Below are 26751 nucleotides of genomic sequence, written 5' to 3' on the forward strand. Positions count from 1 at the left end.
TGTGGAAAGGGTTATCTTTCTTCCCTTGAGATTCAGCTTCTTTCTCAAGTCCACATACTCACAGCCTCAAACCAACATCAAGAATTTTGTCCCATGTAAATGGGACTATTTGCTTCACTTAAGCACCTCCACATCTGTACGAGTGTGTATGCATCACCATGATGTACTTCTTGATTCTTCAAGTTCATTCTACCCAGAAATCATAAAGAAAATATGTAAAGAAAGAGAATCTCACAGAATTTACCACACCAGGAACACCATTGTCTCAGGAAGATGACTTCAACTGAACAAACTGGGGCAAACCTATCACTATTCCTGCTCCATCTTGTAGCAATAATCCTACAGTCATTTTCTCAATGTATTAGTATTCTGAATGATGGCCTTTATTACCAAACCCCAAAGAAACCTGGGCAGCCAAATAAAATAATTACTTGATAATTCAGACCAGTGGCCCATTGTTGTCAGAACTGCCAAGATTAGGAAAGTTGTACTTCTCTGAGCTTTACCATACTCAGATTCTTTTGATCCCAGTGAAACAGAAATGTCATGACATCAAGCACCAGAGTGTTTGAATGTTTGCACACATCTTTTATTCCCCATAAAATGTGATATCATATAATAGCCAGTTATGACACCCAGATTCCAGCTTGAAGGATGGAGTCTTTAATCATGTGAATTGTATTCAGTCCCAGACTCTTTCAGGATTGGGCGGGGGGATGAGTGGGGGTGGGTCGGGTGCACAGAGAGGACAGAAGGGGTTTTCCTGCAATCTGTGACCCTTCTTATGTGAACCACTGGGTGATGAGTCCAGCAAACAGAGGGAGTGTCCTGAGAATTTTTATTAATGTCCCTGGAGCCAAATTATGAAGCTATGGTGAAATACAATTACAATTGTTTTCTGCTTTATTTACGATATAAAATGGCAAAATAATCTTTTAATGGAGATTGTCATCATCACCCACTTATTTTCACTTTTCCTTTAAGGTGAGGAAACTACAACTAGGTGAATCAACTTTAGATATCCCAAATCCAGGGCTTCACACTTCTCTGAAAGGCATCACAGTCTTTCTTCTTTTTAAATTAGATAAAAGCTCCACCAGGTCATTGCAGTAGACCTTATATTAAGTTCGTTGTGGAAGATTTCTTTTTTGGAACAGAAATTCATGCAAGGTGCCAAATTCCACCCAGGTTTCCTTCCTGCAGGGTGACTGGTGATAAATCTATGTGCTTCTCACTGTTCTCAGTTCTGACACCCCAGAGCTACCAATTCCATTGCAGAGGTCAGATTCTAGACCGAGTAAATCACAGATCCCATTTGTTATTAAGAATCCTTAGCCAGAAAGAGAAGATTTTTTCCTATTTCTAAATATTGAAAAGCTCCTCTGCAGGGGTAGATCCAGGTTTTATGGGGCTTGAAACTTGTACAATTTGAGCAACACTCTTCAAGAAAAAGAATACAAAGCTAGGTCAAAAAATGAATGCTTATATAGAATGAGAAAAGAAATAATAAGTCACACAAAGCTTAAAAAAACTGACAAATACCATAAACATCACAAAATCTATAAAAATAGCAATAGTTAATTAACTGCCTGGTACATATCTATAATATTTGTCCCTATGTTTTGCTGTTGCATATTCTTTGATTGCCTCTTCATTATAACAACACTTTTATAATATCATTTTTATATAAAGAATAGAAAAATAATTCTTTCCTGTAGCTTGTCTGATCAAAGTTATTTCTTACCATTGACAGATTAGAAAAGTTTCTTGTAAGCTTCAAAACTCATTTTTGGAGACATTCAAATTTTTAGGAATTAAAAAAAACATTAGGGATTGTTGTCAAATCAGGAAAATTCCTATCTGGTTTGTTTCATATATAAGATGTAAGATTTGGAAGAATTTTACGCAGACCACCTTTTGACACTGTATATTTTGCACCTTGCTGCCCCGACACCATTCACTACTTCCAGTGTCAGGGCCCACAGGACACATTCATATTTTGTGACAACTCCTCTGGCCTGGATTTTCACATTCCCTTGATGTCTGAATTGGTACAGTGAACTGTAGGAATATTCCAGAAAGCCATTCCTACACCAGTATGACTAGCAATAATGAACAATACACAGAGTTGCTTCAAACCACAAAAATATATCCCACTGAACTCAAGCTAAACCTATCCCCAACTCTATTTCCCTTAACACAATCCCAAAATGAGAACAGCCATTCCAGAACCACCTGTCAAGAAGAGAACAGTGATGGAGGAAATATCAAAGTGGAAGGAGACAGTGGTTTGACCAACTGTGGTTAAAATAATCTTTTTGCAAATCTACAAAAATGTGAACACACTGTGAGGGCCCCATCAGGGCCTAGGAAGGACCTGTGCAAGTGAGTGTCCCTGAAGCTTAAGTTTCATTAACATCACAGTAAATCCACCACTGCTCCTTGACCTAACATTTCATTATGAGAATCTATGACTTATTTACTGTTAGTTTAATAAGTTTATTTCAGATTTGTACTCCAATAATGTGTCTGCAGATGAAACTAGTGCAAGTTAAGGCTCGTAAGGATGAAAAAGCAGATTCCATCTGAAGACTATACTTTCTGGAATATTTTCCAACATATGGCAGATGTATGGATTCTGGTTCCATCCATTCTCCCAAAAAAGGGGACCCACTTAAAGTTATTTAAGAAAATACACTTGAGAAAGGCTAATAACTACTCAGAACTGAAGTTACTCCTGACAAATGATAAGCAGCATACATCAAGATTGGAGTCCATTAGACAGCACTTGTGAGACATTTGTACTTAAAGAATTTTATTTCAGGGATTCTGAAAGCTTAAAATAAAAGTGGCTTTTTTTAAAAAAAAAAGGTATATCAGTGCTCTGTTGTTATCACCTTAAAATTCTTAACCACTTTTGTAAAAGGCATACCACATTTTCATTTTGCACTGGTTATGGAAGTTATATAGCCAGTACTGTTAGAATGTTTTCCTGTGTGGGCTGTAAATAATTGATTTCAAGCTTGATGACTCTCTGCCAGCAGAAATTTTTCTCTGAAGTAATTATCTACCTTTAGGTTTATATTTCTTAATCCACATTATAAATTTTCTCACTTAGGAGATTTTTAAATATCTTAGGCTGGACCAAATCATAAAATCCTAGGATTTTAGAATTGGAAGGACTCTGAGGAGTCAGCCCTCACCTCACCACAGCTTTTCTAACAGACTGCGGCCCAAACTCTTTTGAAAGCTGCCAGTGATGGTGAAGCTTGACCTTATGTGAAAGTAATGATACTCTAAAAAATCAACCACTTCAAAAGACTATAAACTCATAGGAGAATCTACACCCCACACCCCCAGGCTCCAGCTCCCCAAGGATAATACTTTAAACAATATTCATATAAATATTTATGGGCTTTTGTTTGTTCTACAAAAATATCATATCTACATATTGCTATGTAGGTTTTTTTTTCTTCTTTGAAGAGCAAAAATTTTAATGAAATCAAATTTATTGATTTTTTAATGGATTGCGCTTCTGGTATTATATCTAAGAACTCTTAGCTTAGTTCTAAGTACAGAAGATTTTCTTCAATGTTATGTAAAAGTTTTATAGTTTAATATTTTCATTTAGATCTATGATCCATTTTGTGTTCCCTTCTGTATACGGTATGAGGTTTAGGTAGAGGTTCATTTACACAAATTTCCAACTGTTCAAGCACCATTTGTTGAAAAGATGTTCCTTTTCCCACTGAATTGCCTTTGCATCTGTTAAAAATCAACTGCCCATTGGAATCCCTATTCTGTTCCATTGATGTATGCGTATATCCCTTCACCAATACCACACTTACTTTCCATAATTTAAAACAAATTGTAAAATCAGGTAGTGTGATTCCACCAACTTTGGTTTTTTTTTTCTTCAAAATTGTTTTAATTGTTCTAGTTCATTTGCCTTTCCATATAAATTTAGAATCAGTTTTCTATATACACAGAAAAATCTTGCTGAGATTTTTATTGGGATTGCATTAAATGTGTAGATCAGTTTGGGAAGAGCTGACAACTTTACTATGTTGAATCTTCCAATCCATTAACATATATCTCTTCATTTATTTAGGTCTCATTTGATTCCTTTCATGAGCCTTTTGTAATTTTCACTATATAGATCTGGTACATGTTTTGTTAGATGTATACCTAAGTATTTCATTTTTCTGGAGCTATTGTAAATACCACCAGTTTTAATCAGTTTCAGTTGTTTGTTGCAAAAGTTTTTATAACTGATTTTTTGGGATGACCTTGTATCATGTGTCCTTGCTGAAGTCACTTATTGGATTGGAGTGTGGGGTTGATTTCTTAGGGTTTTCTATGTAGACAATCATGTTGTCTGTGATTAGGGACAGTTTTATTTCTTCCTTATCAAAATTTTTTATTTTTTTTTCTTGCCTTATTGCACTGGCCAGGACTTCCAGTGCTTGGTTTAGTGCTCTGCTGTTATCACCTTAAAATTCTTAACCATTTTTGAATAAGGCATACCACATTTTCATTTTGCACTGGGTTACGGAAGTTATATAGCCAGTACTGTTAGAATGTTTTCCTGTGTGGGCTGTAAATAATTGATTTCAAGCTTGATGACTCTCTGCCAGCAGAAATTTTTCTTTGAAGGCATTATCTACCTTTAGATTCATATTTCTTAAACTACATTAGGTAAGGATGTCTAAAACAGCAGAGGAGCCCATACACACTGGCAAAGAATAAGACAAAATGCTCCCCTCTGCCTTTAGGGAAGAGGGAAGGTAACTGGGATGAAATAAGGTAGGATAGAGAAGAACGGGTGGAGCCAAGGTCTTATATTAATTATCCACCTAAATGCTATGCTACAGATGATACTGTGCTTAGAGATTTGGCCAGCATATGAAGATAACAACTAGAAATTTACTTTTAATATGTGAGTACTGATTTGAAAGAAGTGTGGTTAGTATTTCTCTGTTCTATTGTTTTCTCTTTTACCCATAAATGCCAAGATACAAAGTATAATAAAACCAATGAGGCAATCGTCTCTTCAGAATAGAAGTCACAGCTACTTAATGCTTTATTACCTTCTTACGCCTTACTAGATAGACTAATATAGAAGAGCAAAGAGCAAGAGTTCATCTTTTTTTTATTTTCAGGGTTCACTTTTAAGGACACATTGTAGGATATTATAGATATTTCTTAATTTATCTAAATAAAGAATATCTAAATTAGAGATATAAAATCCTCTTTTACTCACTGACTTAAATAAAACAATTAGAAATGTTTTTCACTCGCCTTGAAATAACTGAATAATTCTAACTATATTTTAGGCTTATAATTTTTCTTGCATTTCTGGTAATATGTATGTATTTCAAACACCCTAAATGCACATATAATAAGTACATATTTCAAATACTAACTAAAGTTAAAGTCTAAGATACCTTTTGATGGTTTAACATAGTACTAGTCTCTGTTCAAGAGTAGTGGCACTGGGTAGGATTGGAGCAGAGAGGTGAAAATCATTTGGATTACTGTGTCACTTTCAATTATGTCAAAGGATTTAATCCAGTTTCTATACTAAATAAACAATTCAAAATTCACTGTAAACTACTGAAATTATAAGTTGATTCCCATCTCTATTTCAAAATGAAAACATAGTCCCAGTGAGATCCTAGGAAACACAAGGGGATTCTATAATGCTTATGGCACAATCAGGATCAACAGGAAGAAAAATGGTGCCTTTGGGGGAATTCTTCTCCCCTTTGTTTTTTTGGAAAATCTGAAAATAAAAACGTAACTGCAATGGATACCAGGTTATGTCCCCTACTTTCAAATGCTCACATTGTGAAATTTTAAGTGGTAAATTTAAAACAAGAACATTTAGATCTTTTGCTCCCTTGCTAGATGAAGGCCACAATGAAATCAGAATTCTGCTAGCTAGGAGGGCTTTCTTAAAAATCTTGTGATAGAACCTTGTTTGCTTCCTGGGGCTGTGATGTGTGGGTGTGTGTGTGTATGTGGCAGGGAGAGGGAGAGAGAGAGAGGGACATGATATGGAGGCAAGAGGCCAAATGGGAACAAGTTAACTGGGTACACCCTGGTAAAGCAAAACAAACCCACACACAAGACCTAAATTCAGTTTTCTTTCCCAAGCTAATAGGTAGTAGACTGAAACCCAACCCAGACTCCCAGTTAAACTACCACCACCAACCCAAATCTTGTGAAGTCATGATTCCCCCCTATTTTTTTTTTCTGGAGGAGAGGGGAATAAAGTATCTAAAAGGGAAAGAAATTTTATAGTGTTAACCTTGGACCTAAAAATGTGAGATTCAGTGCACAGAAAAATCTGTTGCTTGCTTAGCTGCTCTTGCCACTCACCTGGCTACAACCCAATAAATTCACAACTACTGAGCTGGAGAGGCCATATGGCTTGTAACTAGATTCCTGCTCTTGGCCAAGATATTGAGACATTTGTTACATTTGCTGTTCAGCATTCATCACATCTTACTAGCCAGGAAAATGGCATAAGAGATTAAATACATCCTTCCTTTATTCCCCATGCCCCACTCAATCCTGTCCCTCTCCTCTCCTCCCAGGCGAAAGAAGCCTATTTCTAAAAATAATTCATGGAAAATAATGCTTACAACCAGTCCAAAACTCTTTTCTTTTTCCTCATACGAAAATATTAAGCAAGCATCGTTAAGGCACTGAGCCAGCACAAGACACATGCATGAGTCAGCTCAGAATTTTGCCTGAAAAGCAGTTTAAAGTGGACCTGTGGTTTCTTTCATTTGTAATCCTTTGTCAAGGATTAGTGAGCAAAGTTAGTAGACTGGTATATAGAAAGACTTTCTCATCAGTAAACATTTATTGAGCACTTAATATTTGCCTAACACTATTGATGGGGCTAAAGAAAGAAAGACATTGTTCCTGCTATCTTGGATCTTGCATCCTAGTAGATGAGATAAGGAGACAAATACTAAATACTCACAGAGCTAGGTAAATTACAGGTATGATGAACCTGCCCAAGGAGAACAACGGCTGTGAAAGTAAATACATACAGGTAAGGAATGCTTCCCAGAGCCAAAGCCTTAAAGAATAAGGAGTTAAGAGACGGGATGGAGGATGGGGATTGACAATATCCTAGAAAGGATTAATCTCGATAACACCAAAGCATTTGACACAGTCTCGCCCTATATCATTGTTGAGAAGATGTAGAAAGGTGCTCTAGCTAAGAAATTAAACTCTTTTTCTAATTATGTGTCTGTAAATTCTTTAGGGTTTCTACACGATTGTTCATCTCATATATGAATAGTGATAATTTTAATTCTTCGTTTCCATCCCTTATCCTTTTTAATTTTTTTCTTGGTTTTCTGTGTTTGCTGGGACTGCCAGTAAAATGTGGAAGGGAAATTATCAAATTGGTCACTTTTGTCTCACTTCTGATATTACAGGAGATACTTTCAAGGTTGCATCATAATTATGATTTTTGCTATATAGGTTCTTGATCAGGTTAAGAGAGCTCCTTTCTATTTTTTTGTTAGGACTTATTTTTTTTATCATGGATATGAAATTTTATCAAGTATTTTTTGCTTCATAAAATGAAATGGTCATGATTTTTCTCTTTTAACCTGTTAATATGAAGAATTAAATGAATTGGTTTCCCAACATCACAACAGCCTTGCATTCCTGAGATGAACGCAATGCAGTTTCATGATGTATTATCTGTTTTATCCTTTGATGAAATGAGTTTGCTAATATTTTGTTTTAGATGTTTGACCTATGTTAATGAGTAAGACTGGCCCATAATTTTCTTTTCTCTCTCTTTCCCTATTGGGTTTTGTATGCCTCATGAAAGAAATTAGATTTGTTCCTTCTTTTTTTACTTCTCTTGAAGAATTTGTAAAATATGGGAATTAAGTGTCAAAACATTTTGTGGAACATTCTGGGCAATTGTGTGATTGTAGATTTTAAATTATTGATTCAATTTATTTAATGTTTACAAATAATTCAGGTTTTCTCTTCTTTATTCAAAAAACTGAGTTCTTCAAAAATTTCCTCTTTTACACATCTATTGCATCTGCATTGTTGTCCCCTTTTCCATTCTTTATATTGACTATTACTGCTTTCTTTTTTTGATCATTCTCATGAGGTGCATGGCAATTTTATTAGTCTTCTCAGATAATCAACTTTTGATTTTGATGATTCTTTTGTATATTTGTTTCTACCTAATTCCTGCTCTTTATTTCTCTTAACTTATCCTGTTATTCATTTTCTAACTTAAGTTTTATACTTATCTTAATTTTCAGCTGTTCTTTTCTTATATTAAGTATTTAAGGTTAAAATTTTCCTTTAAGTAGCACTTTAATTTCATTGATATATTTATGTAGTTTTTATCAACTAAGTTTTAATCATCTAGTTATCAGATGCAGTTTTATCATCTGATGAGAAATAATCATTTCCATTATAAGCTCTTCTTTGATCTATAAATTAGGCCTATATGTGTCTTAATTTGCAAATGTGGGGGTGTAGTGAGCTGAACAGTGGTCCCCCCAAAAACGTATCCACAACCTAATCCCCAGAACAAGTGAATATTACCTTACATGTCAAAATATATGATTAAGTTAAGTTTGAGGAAATTTGTTACAGCAGCCACAGGAAACTAAAACAGATTTTAGAACCAGGAAGTGGGGTGCTGCTGTAACATATGCCTAAAAATGTGTGGAAGTAGCTTTGGAATTGAGTAACGGGTAGAGGCTAGAAGAATTTTGAGAAGCATGATCGAAAAAGGTCTAGACTGCCTTGAAGAAACTGTTGGTAGAAAAATGAACATTAAAGATGCTCCTGGTGAGGGCTCAGAAGGAAATGAGGAACATGTTATTGGAAACTAGAGGAAAAAGTGATCCTTGTTATATGATGGCAGAAAAACTTGACAGAATTGTATCATATAGTTGAAAACAGAACTTATAAGTGATAAACTCGGGTATTTAGCTGAGGAGATTTCCAAGCAAAGTGTTGAAAGTGTGACCTGGTTTCTTCTTGCTGCTAATAGGAAAGTGCTAGAGAAGAGACAACTGAAGAAGGAAATGATAGTAAAAAGGAACCAGCACTTGATGATTTGGGAAGTTGTGAACCTACTGAAATTGCAAAAGATGTTAAAATTAGGAGATGAATTGTTAGGAAATGTGCTCAGGAGAGAATTGCTCAGGTGTGGCTAGATAACCTTTTACTGAAGAGGTTATGCAAGTGACTCATGGATGCACTAAACCATCTTGGCAAAAGCCAGGAGTAGAGATGGGGTTATCCAGGAAAGATCTTGTGTAGTGTTATGAATCTCCATGACATACATGGAGACCCACAGGTTTCTGGAATGTTATAAGAGGAGAAACACTGCCATCTTGGTGAAAGGAATACAGACTTGATGAAAGATGCTCAAAGTTCTACAGGCAGGAAATAGTCTGAGAAAACTACTCAACTTCAAACATGTGCAATCTTTTCAAGGAAAAGGAAGAATGACTTTGAGGGTAGAGTTGCAGGCCCAGACCAGAGAGTCTCAGACCCAAAGGATGGAGCCATTGGCCCAGAAAACAGAGCCACACGCTCAGAAGGCAGAACCTCAGTCACAGAGAATTTTAACTCAGGACTTGAAATCAAATGGAATTTGTCCTGCTGGATTTCAATTTGACCTCTTTATATCTTCTATTTTTTTCCTTTTGGAATGGGCATGTCTATAACTGTCTGTCCCACCATTGCATCTTGGGGACAAATAACTTGTTTCCTAGTTTCATAGGTCCACAGATGGAGAAAAATTTTGCCCCAGAATGGATCATACTGAGTCTCACCCATACCTGATCTACAGGATTTAGATGACGAGATTTGGGAGTTTTGAACTGATGATATTTAAATTATATGAGATTTTGTAATCTACTACTGATACTGAAATGGATTGAAACATCTGGAGTTTTGAGGATGGGATGAATATATTTTGCACATGGGATAGACATGAATTTGGAGGGACCAACAGGTGGACTTTAGTAGGCTAAATGGTAGCTTCCAAAAATATATGTCCACATCTTAATCCCTGGAATTTGTGAATATTACCTTATTAGAGAAGAGCAAATATCACCTTTAAAACAAGATGTGATTAAGTTAAGGATCATGAGTGGAATTGCTGATCATGGACTTTTGGATGGACCCTAAGCACAATCACATGTGTTCTTGTAAAGGACAGACAGAGGGATTTTAGATTTAAAAAACACAGAGAAAATGTGATATGAAAATTAAGGTAAAGATTAGAGTGATGTGACCTTGATTTCAGACTTCTGACTGACAGAACTGCGAGAGAATAAATTTCTGCTGTTGTAAGCCAGTAAATTTGTGGTAATTTGTTACAGCAATTCTATGAAACTAGTACAGGGGTTTTCCCAGATTCCTTTTTTTTTCTCTAACTTAATTTCACTGTGATTAGTGAATGTGGACAGTATGATGCCAATACTCTGAAATGCTTTGACTTACTTTAAAGCCTTAGAACTTAGTCAACTTTATAAATGTTCTATATTGCTTCAAGCAATGCAAGCTGCATTTATTGGGTTCGGTGCTCCACGTAAGCCTATTAAGTAAACTGGTTTATTGTACTTTTCAAATTCTTTATATCCTTATATATTTTTTGCTTGCTTAACCAGTTAATGGGAGAAGCATTCAAATCTTTCACTGTGATGATGGATTTTTCTATTTCTCTATATAGTTCTGTCAATTTTTGCTTCATATATTTTGAGACGATGTGATTAATGCATGTAAGTTTAGAGTTTTCATAGCTACTTGATGAATTGAACATTTATTAAGCTCTAACAATGTTTTTTTGCCTTATACTCTATGTTGCCTATTTTTTTTTCTTTTTCTTTTTTTTTTATTGCCAATAAAACTTTGAGCAGTACACACACAGGTACAAGTGTTTTATGCTATTTACTTATTCTATATAAGAGTTATAAACCCTTAAGACAGATGGCAGTATAATTGTTAAATTCTACAGATTAACTTAGCTGCAATTAAAGCCACAAACCTCATAACTAATAGAATATTCACACAGCCTTAGGTTGTGTTATCTGGTGTGAACACAGATTAAGTCTGATAAAGACATTTATAAAAACATTAACTCACTTGATGATCAAATTTAGAACTACCATTGATAAAAAATCTGTCCTGAGCACCAAAACATTAAAATTATATTTACACAGGGGCAAAATTAAATGGCAAAAAAAGTTCACTTTTGAAGATCTAGAAATGTATATAAATATACATGGCTAAAAATAAATGCCATAATATTTTAAGGTGGTTAATTCGATGCTTTTAACAATTTTTGGACTCATAGAACATATGAGTTTATCTAAAATAGCTATTTCTTTGCTATCTAATTTATCATCACTGTTATGATTTTACCATTTCAACATCCTCTATTTTATCCTCATCAAATTGTGTTTCAGCTCATTCTTTTTTTTTTTTTTTTTATCTTCATTTTATTGAGATACATTCACATACCACGCAGTCATACAAAACAAATCGTACTTTCGATTGTTTACAGTACCATTACATAGTGGTACATTCATCACCCAAATCAATCCCTGACACCTTCATTAGCACACACACAAAAATAACAATAATAATAATTAGAGTGAAAAAGAGCAATTGAAGTAAAAAAGAACACTGGGTACCTTTGTCTGTTTGTTTCCTTTCCCTATTTTTCTACTCATCCATCCATAAACTAGACAAACTGGAGTGTGGTCCTTATGGCTTTCCCAATCCCATTGTCACCCCTCATAAGCTACATTTTTATACAACTGTCTTCGAGATTCATGGGTTCTGGGTTGTAGTTTGATAGTTTCAGGTATCCACCACCAGCTACCCCAATTCTTTAGAACCTAAAAAGGGTTGTCTAAAGTGTGCATAAGAGTGCCCACCAGAGTGACCTCTCGGCTCCCTTTGGATTCTCTCTGCCACTGAAGCTTATTTCATTTCCTTTCACATCCCCCTTTTGGTCAAGAAGATGTTCTCCGTCCCACGATGCCAGGTCTACATTCCTCCCCGGGAGTCATATTCCACGTTGCCAGGGAGATTCACTCCCCTGGGTGTCTGATCCCACGTAGGGGGGAGGGCAGTGATTTCACCTTTCAAGTTGGCTTAGCTAGAGAGACAGGGCCACATCTGAACAACAAAGAGGCATTCGGGAGGAGGCTATTAGGCACAACCATAGGGAGGCCTAGCCTCTCCTTTGCAGCAACCGTCTTCCCAAGGGTAAAACCTGTGGTAGAGGGCTCAACCCATCAAACCACCAGTCCCCTATGTCTGTGGTCATGTTAGCAACCATGGAGGTGGGGTAGGCGAATACCCCTGCATTCTCCACAGGCTCCTCAAGGGGGCACTACATCTTATTTTTTTCCTTGTTTTTCTTTTTTTTTTTAAAAATTTCCCTTCTTTTTTAAATCAACTGTTTGGAAAAAAAGTTAAAAAGAAAACAAACATACAATAAAAGAACATTTCAAAGAGACCATAACAAGGGAGTAAGAAAAAGACAACTAACCTAAGATAACTGCTTAACTTCCAACATGTTCCTACTTTACCCCAAGAAAGTTACCTAATATAGCAACATTTCTGTGAACTTGCTCCTACTATATCCATCAGAAATTAACAGACCATAGTCATTCCTGGGCATCCCCAGAACGTTAAATAGCTTATCTGTTCTTCTTGGATTATTGTTCCCCCTTCCTTAATTGCTCTCTATTGCTACTTCCCCTACATTCTACATTATAAGCCATTTGTTTTACATTTTTCAAAGTTCACATTAGTGGTAGCATATAATATTTCTCTTTTTGTGCCTGGCTTATTTCGCTCAGCATTATGTCTTCAAGGTTCATCCATGTTGTCATATGTTTCACGAGATCGTTCCTTCTTACTGCCGCATAGTATTCCATCGTGTGTATATACCACATTTTATTTATCCACTCATCTGTTGAAGGACATTTGGGTTGTTTCCATCTCTTGGCAATTGTGAATAATGCTGCTATGAACATTGGCGTGCAGATATCTGTTCGTGTCACTGCTTTCCGATCTTCCGGGTATATACAGAGAAGTGCAATCACTGGATCGAATGGTAACTCTATATCTAGTTTTCTAAGGAACTGCCAGACTGACTTCCAGAGTGGCTGAACCATTATACAGTCCCACCAACAGTGAATAAGAGTTCCAATTTCTCCACATCCCCTCCAGCATTTGTAGTTTCCTGTTTGTTTAATGGCAGCCATTCTAACCGGTGTTAGATGGTATCTCATTGTGGTCTTAATTTGCATCTCTCTAATAGCTAGTGAAGCTGAACATTTTTTCATGTGTTTCTTGGCCATTTGTATTTCCTCTTCAGAGAACTGTCTTTTCATATCTTTTGCCCATTTTATAATTGGGCCGACTGTACTATTGTCATTGAGTTGTAGGATTTCTTTATATATGCAAGATATCAGTCTTTTGTCAGATACATGGTTTCCAAAAATTTTTTCCCATTGAGTTGGATGCCTCTTTACCTTTTTGAGAAATTCCTTTGAGGTGCAGAAACTTCTAAGCTTGAGGAGTTCCCATTTATCTATTTTCTCTTTTGTTGCTTGTACTTTGGGTGTAAAGTCTAGGAAGTGGCCGCCTAATACAAGGTCTTGAAGATGTTTTCCTACATTATCTTCTAGGAGTTTTATGGTACTTTCTTTTATATTGAGATCTTTGGTCCATTTTGAGTTAATTTTTGTGTAGGGGGTGAGGTAGGGGTCCTCTTTCATTCTTTTGGATATGGATATCCAACTCTCCCAGCCCCATTTGTTGAAAAGATCATTATGACTCAGTTCAGTGACTTTGGGGGCCTTATCAAAGATCAGTCGGCCATAGATCTGAGGGTCTATCTCCGAATTCTCAATTCGATTCCATTGATCTATATGTCTATCTTTGTGCCAGTACCATGCTGTTTTGGCAACTGTGGCTTTATAATAAGCTTCAAAGTCAGGGAGTGTAAGTCCTCCCACTTCGTTTTTCTTTTTCAGAGTGTCTTTAGCAATTTGAGGCACCTTCCCTTTCCAAATAAATTTGATAACTAGCTTTTCCAAGTCTACAAAGTAGGTTGTTGGAATTTTGATTGGGATTGCATTGAATCTGTAGATGAGTTTGGGTAGAATTGACATCTTAATGACATTTAGCCTTCCTATCCATGAACATGGAATATTTTTCCATCTTTTAAGGTCCCCTTCTATTTCTTTTAGTAGAGTTATGTAGTTTTCTTTGTATAGGTCTTTTACATCTTTGGTTAAGTTTATTCCTAGGTACTTGATTTTTTTAGTTGCTATTGAAAATGGTATCTTTTTCTTGAGTGTCTCTTCAGTTTGTTCATTTCTAGCATATAGAAACATTACTGACTTATGTGCATTAACCTTGTATCCCGCTAGTTTGCTAAATTTGTTTATTAGCTCTAGTAGCTGTATCGTCGATTTCTCAGGGTTTTCCAGATATAAGATCATATCATCTGCAAACAATGACAGTTTTACTTCTTCTTTTCCAATTTGGATGCCTTTTATTTCTTTGTCTTGTGGGATTGCTCTGGCTAGCACTTCCAGCACAATGTTGAATAACAGTGGTGACAGCGGGCATCCTTGTCTTGTTCCTGATCTTAGAGGGAAGGCTTTCAGTCTCTCACCATTGAGTACTATGCTGGCTGTGGGTTTTTCATATATGCTCTTTATCATGTTCAGGAAGTTTCCTTCAATTCCTATCTTTTGAAGTGTTTTTATCAAAAACGGATGTTGGATTTTGTCAAATGCTTTTTCAGCATCTATTGAGATGATCAATTGATTTTTCCCTTTTGACTTGTTAATGTGTTGTAATACATTGATTGATTTTCTTATGTTGAACCATCCTTGCATGCCTGGAATGAAGCCCACTTGGTCATGGTGTATGATTTTTTTAATGTGTCTTTGGATTCGATTTGCAAGTATTTTGTTGAGGATTTTTGCATCTATATTCATTAGGGAGATTGGCCTGTAGTTTTCCTTTTTTGTAGCATCTTTGCCTGGTTTTGGTATTAGATTGATGTTAGCTTCATAGAATGAGTTAGGTAGTGTTCCATTTTCTTCAATGTTTTGAAAGAGTTTGAGTAAGATTGGTGTCAGTTCTTTCTGGAAAGTTTGGTAGAATTCCCCTGTGAAGCCATCTGGCCCTGGGCATTTATTTGTGGGAAGATTTTTGATGACTGACTGGATCTCTTTGCTTGTGATGGGTTGGTTGAGGTCTTCTATTTCTTCTCTGGTCAGTCTAGGTTGTTCATATGTTTCCAGGAAATTGTCCATTTCCTCTACATTATCCAGTTTCTTGCCATACAGTTGTTCATAGTATCCTCTTATAATTTTTTTAATTTCTTCAGGATCTGCAGTTATGTCACCTTTTTCATTCATTATTTTGTTTATATGGGTCTTCTCTCTTTTTGATTTTGTCAGTCTAGCTAGGGGCTTGTCAATCTTGTTGATCTTCTCAAAGAACCAACTTTTGGTGATATTTATCCTCTCTATTGTTTTTTTGTTCTCTATGTCATTTATTTCTGCTTTAATCCTTGTTATTTCTTTTCTTGTACTTGGTTTAGGATTGGTTTGCTGTTCATTTTCTAGCTTCTTCAGTTGATCCATTAGTTCTTTGATTTTGGCTCTTTCTTCCTTTTTAATATATGTGTTTAGTGCTATAAATTTCCCCCTTAGCACTGCTTTTGCTGCATCCCATAGGTTTTGGTATGTTGTGTTCTCATTTTCATTCGTCTCTATATATTTAGCAATTTCTCTTGCTATTTCTTCTTTAACCCACTGATTGTTTAGGAGTGTGTTGTTTAACCTCCAGGTATTTGTTAATTTTCTAAATCTCTGATGGTTATTGACTTCTAATTGTATTCCACTGTGGTCAGAGAATGTGCTTTGAATAATTTCAATCTTTTTTAAATTTATTGAGGCTTGTTTTATGTCCCAGCATATGATCTATTCTGGAGAAAGTTCCATGAGCACTAGAAAAGTATGTGTATCCTGGTGATTTGGGATGTAATGTCCTGTATATGTCTGTTAAATCTAATTCATTTATCAGATTGTTTAGGTTTTTAATTTCCTTATTGGTCTTCTGTCTGGTTGATCTATCTATAGGAGAGAGTGATGTGTTGAAGTCTCCCACAATTATTGTGGAAACATCAATTGCTTCCTTTAGTTTTGCCAGTGTTTCTCTCATGTATTTTGTGGCACCTTGATTGGGTGCATAGACATTTACGATTGTTATTTCTTCTTGCTGAATTGCCCCTTTTATTAGTACGTAGTGGCCTTCTTTGTCTCTCAAAACATCCCTGCATTTGAAGTCTATTTTATCTGAGATTAATATTGCTATACCTGCTTTCTTTTGGCTGTAGCTTGCATGAAATATTTTTTTCCATCCTTTCACTTTCAGTTTCTTTGTGTCCCTGTGTCTAAGATGAGTCTCTTGTATGCAACATATTGATGGTTCATTTTTTTTGATCCATTCTGCGAATCTATATCTTTTAATTGGGGAGTTTAATCCATTTACATTCAATGTTATAACCGTGAAGGCATTTCTTGAATCAGCCATCTTATCCTTTGGTTTATGTTTGTCATATTTTTCCCCTCTGTCTATTAATATCCTTTATTGTACCCATACCGAATCTCTTTAGTACTGAACCTTTCTTCAAGTCTCTCTGTCCTGTCTTTGTTTCTCTGTCTGTAGGGCTCCCTTTAGTATCTCTCAGCATTTGTTTGTCTGTGAAAAATTTAAGCTCTCCCTCAAATTTGAAGGAGAGCTTTGCTGGATAAAGTATTCTTGGCTGGAAATTTTTCTCACTCAGAATTTTAAATATATCGTGCCACTGCCTTCTTGCCTCCATGGTGGCTGCTGAGTAGTCACTACTTAGTCTTATGCTGTTTCCTTTGTATGTGGTCAATTGCTTTTCTCTTGCTGCTTTCAGAACTTGCTCCTTCTCTTCTGTGTTTGACAGTGTGATCAGTATATGTCTCGGAGTGGGTTTATTTGGATTTATTCTATTTGGGGTTCGCTGAGCATTTATGATTTGTGTATTTATGTTGTTTAGAAGATTTGGGAAGTTTTCCCCAACAATTTCTTTGAATACTCTTCCTAGACCTTTACCCTTTTCTTCCCCTTCTGGGACACCAATGAGTCTTATATTTGGACGTTTCATATTATCTATCATATCCCTGAGGTCCATTTCGATTTTTTCAATTTTTTTCCCCATTCTTTCTTTTATGCTTTCATTTTCCATTCTGTCATCTTCGAGGTCACTGATTCGTTCTTCAACTTCCTCTAGTCTTGTACTATGAGTGTCCAGAGTCTTTTTAATTTGGTCAACAGTTTCTTTAATTTCCATAAGATCATCCATTTTTTTATTTAGTCTTGCAATGTCTTCTTTATGCTCTTCTAGGGTCTTCTTGATTTCCTTTGTCTCCCGTACTATGGTCTCATTGTTCATCTTTAGTTCTTTGAGTAGCTGCTCTAGGTGTTGTGTCTCTTCTGATCTTTTGATTTGGGTGCTTGGGCTTGGGTTATCCGTATCGTCTGGTTTTTTCATATGCTTTATAATTTTCTGTTGTTTTTGGCCTCTTGGCATTTGCTGAACTTGATAGGGTTCTTTTAGGATTTGTAGACCAGTTGAAGTCCTTATCTCTAATTTATGAGATCTACAGCTTTGTGGAGTACACTTTCTCTAACTAACCAGCAGGTGGCGTCCACGAGCCACCTGTTCTCCACAAGCCAGTTCTCCCCTGCTTAGCCTTTTTGGTGAGTGGGGGAGTGAGTCTTGTGGGGTCCAATTGGTGTACCAAGCTTGCGTGTGTAGTTGGTGTTGCCTGCCCTGTATATGGGGCGTGTTTCTGGGCAGTCAGGGAGGGGGGGGTGGCTCTAACAATGAACTCTCCCTGGTGATCCTAGAGTTTTAAAGCTGCTCCAATAGTCTAATCCTTCAGTTCAGTCCTGCCACAGTTTGTCTCTGCCACTGACCCACAAGTCCTTGGTATTGGCGTATGGCTCCTGAGACTTGCAAGTGGGCCCCTCTTCCAGGCCGTGCACCCCGGGTCCTCTGTTGAGGGATGACTGTGCTATGTCACAGGTGAGTGCCATCCCCCCAGGGCAGTTCTGGGCTGCTGGGCTGTGTAGGGAGGCTCCCAGTCTGCTGAAATGATGGCTGAATGGGGCTTTGTTAATTCACACTGCTCTACCTTCCCAACTCTGGGACAATCAGCTGAGGTTGCAGGGAAGGCTAATGTCCACGCCCAGTTTTGTGGTGTGTGCCTGTTATTTGAAGCACTTCCGTCACACTGGGTTGTCTGGGGCAGTTCTGGGCTATGGGGCTGGCGATGGGCAGGAGTGTTTCCTGTCCACCAGGATGATGGCTGTGAGCGGACACCCTCCTTTTCTTGGGAAGTTGTGGTGTTTAGTGAATTTTCTCAGCCACTGGATTATTGCATTTTGTCTCAGAGCTCTCCTAGTTCTGCTCTTGACTTGACCTGCCCAAATTGCAAGTCTTTGAAGCTTTCTGTATTGGGCTTCTTAGAGTAATTGTTTTAGAAAAAGAAAAAAGGATTAAAAAAAAAAAGGGCCCTCCTCAGAGATCTAATAGGTTATTGAAATGCTAAGAGACAAAGCAACCAGGGCCATTAAGGAAAGGTCCACAGGGCAGAGAGATCAGCTTTTCTTCAGGATTTGCATATGCGCCTCAGGGCCCTTCCCCTTTCTATGTTCACCAGAACTCCAAAAATCCTCCGCTTTTATTTTGGAGTTTTTCGTGTTGTTTTTTTTCTATGCCTGTCTCCTCTCTGCTGGGGTGGCTGCTCTCAGATTCTCTGGCGTCTGGTCTCAGTCTATCTATGGTTGGAGTTTGGATCAGTAGAATGAGTTTCCGATAAGGGCTGCCACTGCAGTTCTCCCTTCTCCTTCCCGGAGCTGACAGCCCCTCCTCCCACGGGACTGAGCCTGGCAGGGAGGGGCGCGAGTCCCCTGGCCGCAAAACCTTACAGATTTCGCTGATCTCAGCAGTTCCACGTTTTCATGAGTGTTGTATGAAGTATGCCCAAAGTCAGATTGCTCTGTGGTGTCCAGTCCACGCAGTTCCTGGCTTTCTACCTACTTTCCTGGAGGAGTAACTAAAACATACAGCTCACCAGTCTGCCATCTTGCCCCGCCTATGTTGCCTATTAAAATATAGTTATATTAGCTTTCTTTTTGTTAGCATTTGCCTGGTATATATTTTTCTATCTTTTTACTCTCAACTTTTTTTATTCTTATGTTTTTTGACATGTCTTTTGAAAACAGCATAAATAATCAGCTCTATTACTACATGTGTAACCTTAGGCTAGTTACTTAAACACTCTATGTCCCAGTTTCCTCATCTGCAAAATGGGTATCATAAACAACCCTATCTCTTTAGTGCTGTTATGACTATTAAGTGAGTAAATATATTAATCAAGTGTGGAGAACAGTTCTGGGCACATAAGTGTTTTGCTGTTAATATTTTTGTTGTTCTAATTACTAAATTTACATTTTTTCTATGTTTCTCTTTTCTTTCCTTTCTTCCTTTCATCTGGATATAATATTTTTTTCTTATACCATTTCTTTCCCTTCTGTGGTTTGTAAACTATGTTCTTTGTTGTAGTCTTTTAGAATTACCCTAGAAATTTATCCAGCACACTTCAGTTATCAGAGTTTATAGTTAATTCTTATTTTTAACCCCCTGCTCCTGAAAACAAGGAACTTAGCACACTTTAACTCTGATTGCTTCATTTATGACTTACATATATTGTTGTATTTAGTTTTATCTCAATTTTAAGCCTCATAAGTCATTATTGCTTTATATATTCAATGTTTATTTTTTCACATTATTTACCATTTTCTTTGCTAATGATTCTTTCTCAGAGCTGAAACCTCCCATTTGGTGACATTTTCCTCTGCCTGAAGTACATGTTTTAATTGGATCTGCTAGTGGCAATTTTTTTTTTTTTTTACTGTGTTAAAATACCTTTATTTCCTGCTTGTTTTTAAAGGAAATGAAATTTAATCAGAGGATCTGTCAACAAATTTACGTTGACAGATATCTTCTTTCAGTAGATTGAAGATGTTTTTCCATAGTTTTCTGGCTTCCATATTTACTACTGAAAGGTAGGATTGCTTCTAAAACCTTGTCTTGGGTATTCTACAATGTCACTTAGGTGTTTAGATCCAAATTTCTCTTTAGTTTATCCTACTTGGTTCTTGAATTTGTGGATTGGGGTCTTTCATCAATTCTAAAAAGCTCAGCCATTAAATCTTAAAATATTGCCACTGTTCTCTTTTTTAACTCTTTTTGAAAGTCCAATCAGATGTAACCTTATCACTGTTATTGATGTCTCTAAATCACCCTTTCATATTTTATCTTTTTATCTCTCTGTGCTACATTTTAGATAATCTTTTCAGAGCTGTCTTCCACCCTATTAATTCTCTCTTTGCCATTAAACCCATTCATCCAGCTTTTTACTTCAAACACTTTTTTTTTTAATCTCTAGACATTTTTTATTAATTTAAAAATCCATTTGGTCATGTTTACAGCAAATTTCTGTTGTATCTGGTGTCTGATAAATGCAGTATCGAAGTCTTTCTTGGTTGGATTTGACCTGCTGCTTATATTGTTCTCAGTGTGTGGTTTCTCTATGTAATCTCTCTCTCTCATTCTCTCTCTCTCTCTCTCTCTCTCTCTCTCTCTCTCTCTCTGTGTGAGTGTGTGTGTGTGTGTGTTTACTATAAACTCACATTTCTGGCAAATCTGTAGTCATTCTTTGAAGGTGGGGTCATTCACTTGTTTGGTGCCTGGAACCACATTTTGCCCTGAACCACTTTAAAATAATCAGCTTGAAGTTTCTTGGAACACCCAGGTAATGTAAATTTGATCTGTCAACCGTGTGCACATTGGCTTGTGGTTAAACATTTTAAACATTATTTCCTCCCTCAACTCAGCATGAAAATTCAAAACTTTCAAATTTCCTTGCAGATTTAGGGGTATGGTATTTAGAGAGGGTAGTTCTAATTCTATTTTTCAACATACATCAGGTGCATGAAGAGCATAACCATTCCAGGCACTAGCTTTATGTGGGGAGCTTCTCATTAGAACCCCCCATCTAAACAAGACCTGGGTTTCAACTCCTATCCAGGGCCATGTATGCAACTGTGTACTGCACAACTCTAAGTGGCATCTTTCATACTATACCATTCATATAGCTATACACTGTAGTTTACACGAATGGTGCCCCCTGGAGCTGTACATTACACAATCTGCACAACAATCTATAATAGACCTGTCTGCAAACCCACAAGATGGTGAAAACTAAAGCTCAAGTTCACCAGGTTCAGCAAGTGCCTTCAAAGTGAAAACTGGGTTTAGTGCTTTAGTTTTATAATTCTAGAAGTGACAGAACTTGAATGAAGAGTAAAGATAGTATCTGCTCCCTTTTGAAGTCCTTAAGACAGTAGGCATCCTCAATGTCTTATGAAATGAGTTGATTTGTCAATCATCATTTCAACAAAAATACCACCAATTGCCCTGTTAAAGGAAATGGATTATAATAAAAGGTGTTTACTGCTTTGCTTATTTTTAGATATGGACTTTCCAGTTGTTCTCCAGCCTACAAATGCAAATGAGAAAACACAGCTTATCAGAGAAGGACCTCGAAGTTATTGCACAGACTCTTGATACTGAGCCACTGAAGATCCATAGTACCTCCTCCTGGTTCAGCCATTTCTCCAGGTGGTCATGGGGAAGGGCAAGGGATGTGAAATGCTGTGAACTTTTCCACATTCGTATTTTATTTTTAGGTTAGGGAAAGATGACTGCAACATAATTTTCTCAGTATACAGACTTTCCCTTTGAGTAGAACTCCCAATGAGGTTATGATGAATAAAGGCCTAAAGAGCTGTTTTACGCCCCTTGCATGAGGTAACACAGTGGCATTGGGCAGGCCTTTATGAGCAGGCCCTTTATATGAGCACGACCTCATTCACCATAGAATTAAAGTATTATTCCAAAACAGAAGCCATTTTTCATCTATTTAACTCAATGCAAAATTCACATCTGTCACAAATATCATCAGCAAAATACACATGAGAATTAAGAAAGATTTTTTTTCTCATGGAGCCTTTTCTCCGGTTGTATTCAGTATTCCAAGAGGTAATAAGATGATGAGGTAAAAAAAAAATGCTATTATTTTAAAATGTATATTTTTGAAAGATTAATAATTGGCAATTAGTTAAAACTGGCATGTAAAACCAGAATAGGTTTTGTGTGTACTTTTGGAATAGCTTTAAAATAATACCAATCCCAAACTTTGACAAGATTAAACCTTAGAAATAATCCTGAGCCAAGCCCCAAACAGTGTGCTGACAGTTTTTTAGTGAAAATAATTTTTGTATAACCAGCCTAGATTAGCCAGACTAAGGAAAAGAAACATGAGGCAAGGGATCAAATTCCAAATTTAAAAGCACTGTGTACATTTCTCACTTAGCCCGTTTTGGGTGGGATTGATCACACTGACCAGAAAACGTGTAGCTCTGTAAATCTTCGGCAATTTAAGCTTAGAGGCCATCTCTACATTTGCTTGTTTGAGCCTTATATTCATCACTTTGTAGCACTGTGTGCTATTTCTAAAATAATAAGGCAGCAAAAGTGTTTGCTTTTTTCATGATCTTGCTGGGTTCTACATATTATTGAATTTTTCCAGATCCTGCTATATTTTTATATAATAAGGCATAAACTCCCCATTTCTTTTTTCTTTGTTTCTCATTGCCACTACCACCAAATTATATCAATTGCTACTAAATATATATTGTGAGAATCGGTGTTATTGCTCTGACAGTTCTGAAGACATTAAAACTCTGCTCTAACCCTTGGGTTACTGAATTTTTTTTTTTTAATTAAGATAATCAAGTAGAAAAGAGCCCTAGTTTGAAAATTAAGAAACCTAGTTTTAACCTAAGCTCTCACTAACGAGCCCTGTGACCAAATTAGAAGAGAGTAAAATGGCTAATTTCTCTGTTTTCATGTCTGCCCTGACCACTTCTGAGTTGCTGCAAGGACAGATAAAATAGCTATGGTGAAAGAACTCTGAAGAGTCAAGTGTTTAACGAATATAAGGTGGTTTTACATAAATTTGTATATGTTACACACAGACAAATGTAAGGTGACTTTTTATGCATTTAAACTATCTCACCCAACAAGACCCACAGAGATACTGGTACTAACAGCCTCGTGACCAGCAAGTGCTCTGCATTCTGTATTCAACAACCAAGTGCTATTTTTCTATTTGGAGCAAACAGGAGGATAAAATAGCCCTGTTTGTGGATATTTGAGTCACTACATTTCCCTATTGTAGTCTTGCTAAGGAAAAGGTTAGGCCTATTTTTGAATAACAACCTACAAACTGCAAAGCTCACTCTCATTCTCTCCCAGACCTCATTTTTCTCTTTCACATGGAATTATTTGCTTCCACATCCAGATAACACAGTGAACTGGTATGAGGGTGGTTACACTGAGAACAGGATATCTGCATAGCCCAGAATCAGATGATGGAATCAAATCACGGGAGAGGTTCTGGCCAATGATTCCCACAAAGGGCTAGTTTCTGGTTACAGTCATGTGTGGTAAATTCAAGTATATGAATGTATATGAATGAGGGAATGAATTCTACAGAACAGCCCTAAACTATACAGAAACAAGGATCGAGAACTCCTCTGAGGAGAGGCTGCTTAAGCAACTCCAGGGGGTGAGCAGGAGCTGCCATCCAGAATCACCTGCAGTGATCTTGAATCCACAAGCTTCGAGGCAGAGGAGCAAAGAGAGAAGGATGTGCTGACCACAACGTGCAGCAATGGTCACAGAATCAAACTGAGCACTCCAGCAACTTGCTACCTAATCATGACCCCAAGGTGGGCTATCAGAAGGGTGGATTTCACCATAGTATTTTGCAGGGCATCCTTTTATTTTCTTATCATCATATGATACTGGAACACAATAAAACCATATATATATATATGCATTTTTCTTTTCCAAAATAACACACTTTAATTCTTTGAAAATAAATATAACTCCATTTCTACATTTCAAATGGTAAGGAGGCTAAGACACATCTGACATGGCCTGGTCTGGATGTACATTCACCTGGGAATGAACTGCCTGATTCTCTGACCTACAGAAAGGGTTCCAATTAAGGCTGCATGATCTCTGTGGCAGGCACAAGAATGCTGCCTCACCCCCACCCCCAGATGTCCTTGTGCTCATCTCTGGAACCCGTGACTAAATTAACTTTCATGGCAAAATGGATGTTGTAGGTGTAATTTTAAGGCCACTGAGATGGGGAGAGTGTCCTGTATTATCCAGGTGGGCCCACTGTCATCACAGGAATTCTTAAAACCAGAAAACCTTTCTGGCAGTGTTTATAGAGGGAGATGCAATTATAGAAGAATGGTCATAGCGATGCACTATTGCTAACTTTGAAGATGGAATAAGGGGGCCATGAGCCAAGGAATACGGGTGACTTCTAGAAGGTGGAAAAGGCAAGGAAATGGATTCTCCCCTAGAACCTCCAAAAGGAACACAGCCCTGCTGACACCCTGATTTTAGTCCAGTGACAGTTGTGCCAGACTTCTGACCTTCAAAACTGTAAGATAATTTATCTGTGTTGTTTTAAGCCACAAAGTTTGTGGTAATTTGTTAGAGCAGCAATAGAAAATTACTATGATCTCCAGAAGTCAGTGAGCTCTGCGCAACTTCTCAGGATGCAATTTCTAGGCAGGAGATGCCGACTGTGCCCCATTCCCTGCTCTAAAAGGGGGAAAGGTACACATGACCCTGGATGAATGCCTGATCATCCTGGGAATGCGAGGGAGTCACTCCTGCCTGACAGTGGGCTCAGCCTGGTGGCTTTCTATGCAGGCTCTAAGGGAAGAATGCCCTCTCCCCTGGGGATTATATGGCTGAGCCTGTGGGTGGGGGAGTGAGGGAGTGGATGCAACATAGGTTGTGATGCACCAGCTACATCCAAGCAACAGCTGAGCCCAGATGAAAATTACGGCTTGCAGAATAAAAGCACAGTTTTCACTTGCTCGTGATAGTGTTTTCTGTTTGCTGAAAAGATATCGGAAGTGCACTGTTTAATAAAAACCAATGATAAAGGCTCCTGCCTTCATACTTTTTAATATACTGCCTTTATCCTTTTAAGTTAAAATGAACCCATGCCAAAAATAGACAAGGCGATGCATAGCTCTTATGTCTTGCATGCAAGCCTGGTGAGTCGTTTCAACATTTTCTTTTTTTTTTTGACCTTCAAGCATATCAACATTTTCTTCTTAAGTAGGATCCTTTTTCCTAGATGGAATCTTAATTGAAATACTGACATATAAAATAAACAAAAGTTGTGTTTTATTAATAAGAATTCACTAAGTTCACATTTATTAATTATAAAATAAATCTATAAAAATACTTCAAAAATTTGGTGTAATTTTTTAGCATGCTTTGGATTTTATTAGGATCAAACATTTGCAGGACCTCTGAGGAACCCTGAAACATTTCAAGAAAATCTTGAAAACCACCGCATTTGTATGTGCTATTGATTAAAGACAGTGCTAGGCATTAGAATATAAATATATGACAGTGATAAATGAATGGTGGTGGTGAAGAAGATGGTATGTGAAGATGCCTCTTCAGCTAAAAGCTCCCTCTGCTCTCCCTCTCTCTTCTCACCATTAAAAAAAAATTTACATGTAACAGGATGGTTAAAATTGAAGTTCTGCCTGAGACACCAAGATACAAAAGATAGTAAATCTTGTGTAAAGCCAGATCACCACATGCAGAATTTAGAAAGGAAATTTTGAAGAACTGATTATTGAACTCTGGACCCCTCAAACAACACATGAGTCAGAAAATGGACAGACCCCTTCCTGGGCTATGAGCCCATCTCTCCTGCTGCCAAGAGGGAAGGGATTTAGAGAGGCATCTATTTCACCCTAATCCCAGTGATGAGTTTTTAGGGGTGCCTATAGTTGGGAGGCACAGAAGATTGGTATCTGACTCAAATCTGAAAAAAACCAGAGTATCTTGATGATTGTCTGTCTTCCATACAATGAAGGCAAGAATTTTTTGTCTGTTATGTTTCCTTGCTTAAAACAATGACTAACACATAGTAGAAGGCCAGGAAATATTTCTTGAAAGAAAAAATGTTTAGGCCTTGTTGCAGAATGGAGAAATTCTGACCTGCTAGAAATGGGAAAGCTTCTAGAGACCTTCCTTTTGGGGAGGCTTAACATATTAATATTTTATATGAAATACTCCTGAAATTAAGACACAAGATGGAAAAGAAATGCCCATTGTCCTCCATCCCTGTTAGCCTGACACCCAATTGAGCCCCTGACCTGATGAGAGTTATCCTTTTTAAATTTTTTGGCAGCCTCCTCCCATCCCCATCCCAATGAAGGCAAATGTCCATTACCAGGGCACCAGCCCTTCTCCAAGCAGAGAAAATCCTTGATTTGAGAAACCATAAGTCCACCCCTCCAAAAAACCCTTCTTTTTGCAGACTGCAGCCCTCCTAAGCATCTAACTACTTTGGTCTCATAGAATTCCTGAGCCGTCCTAGACCACAAATGGCTGGAAATTTAGAT

General features: G+C 37.2%; 1 protein-coding gene across 1 annotated transcript in view; it reads left to right on the forward strand.

The window, feature by feature from the left end:
* The window catches only part of DNAJC5B (DnaJ heat shock protein family (Hsp40) member C5 beta), a 93249-nt gene that overhangs the window by 45277 nt on the left and 21221 nt on the right, over positions 1–26751 (forward strand). Inside the window, exon 5 of the mRNA XM_037803430.1 lies at positions 21699–21847. Coding sequence (XP_037659358.1) covers positions 21699–21793 — 95 coding nt within the window. The 3' untranslated portion in view covers positions 21794–21847. The remainder of the gene's footprint in view (positions 1–21698; positions 21848–26751) is intronic.

This window comes from Choloepus didactylus, chromosome 14 (assembly GCF_015220235.1).
Source record: "Choloepus didactylus isolate mChoDid1 chromosome 14, mChoDid1.pri, whole genome shotgun sequence".
NCBI classification, from domain to species: Eukaryota; Metazoa; Chordata; class Mammalia; order Pilosa; family Megalonychidae; genus Choloepus; species Choloepus didactylus.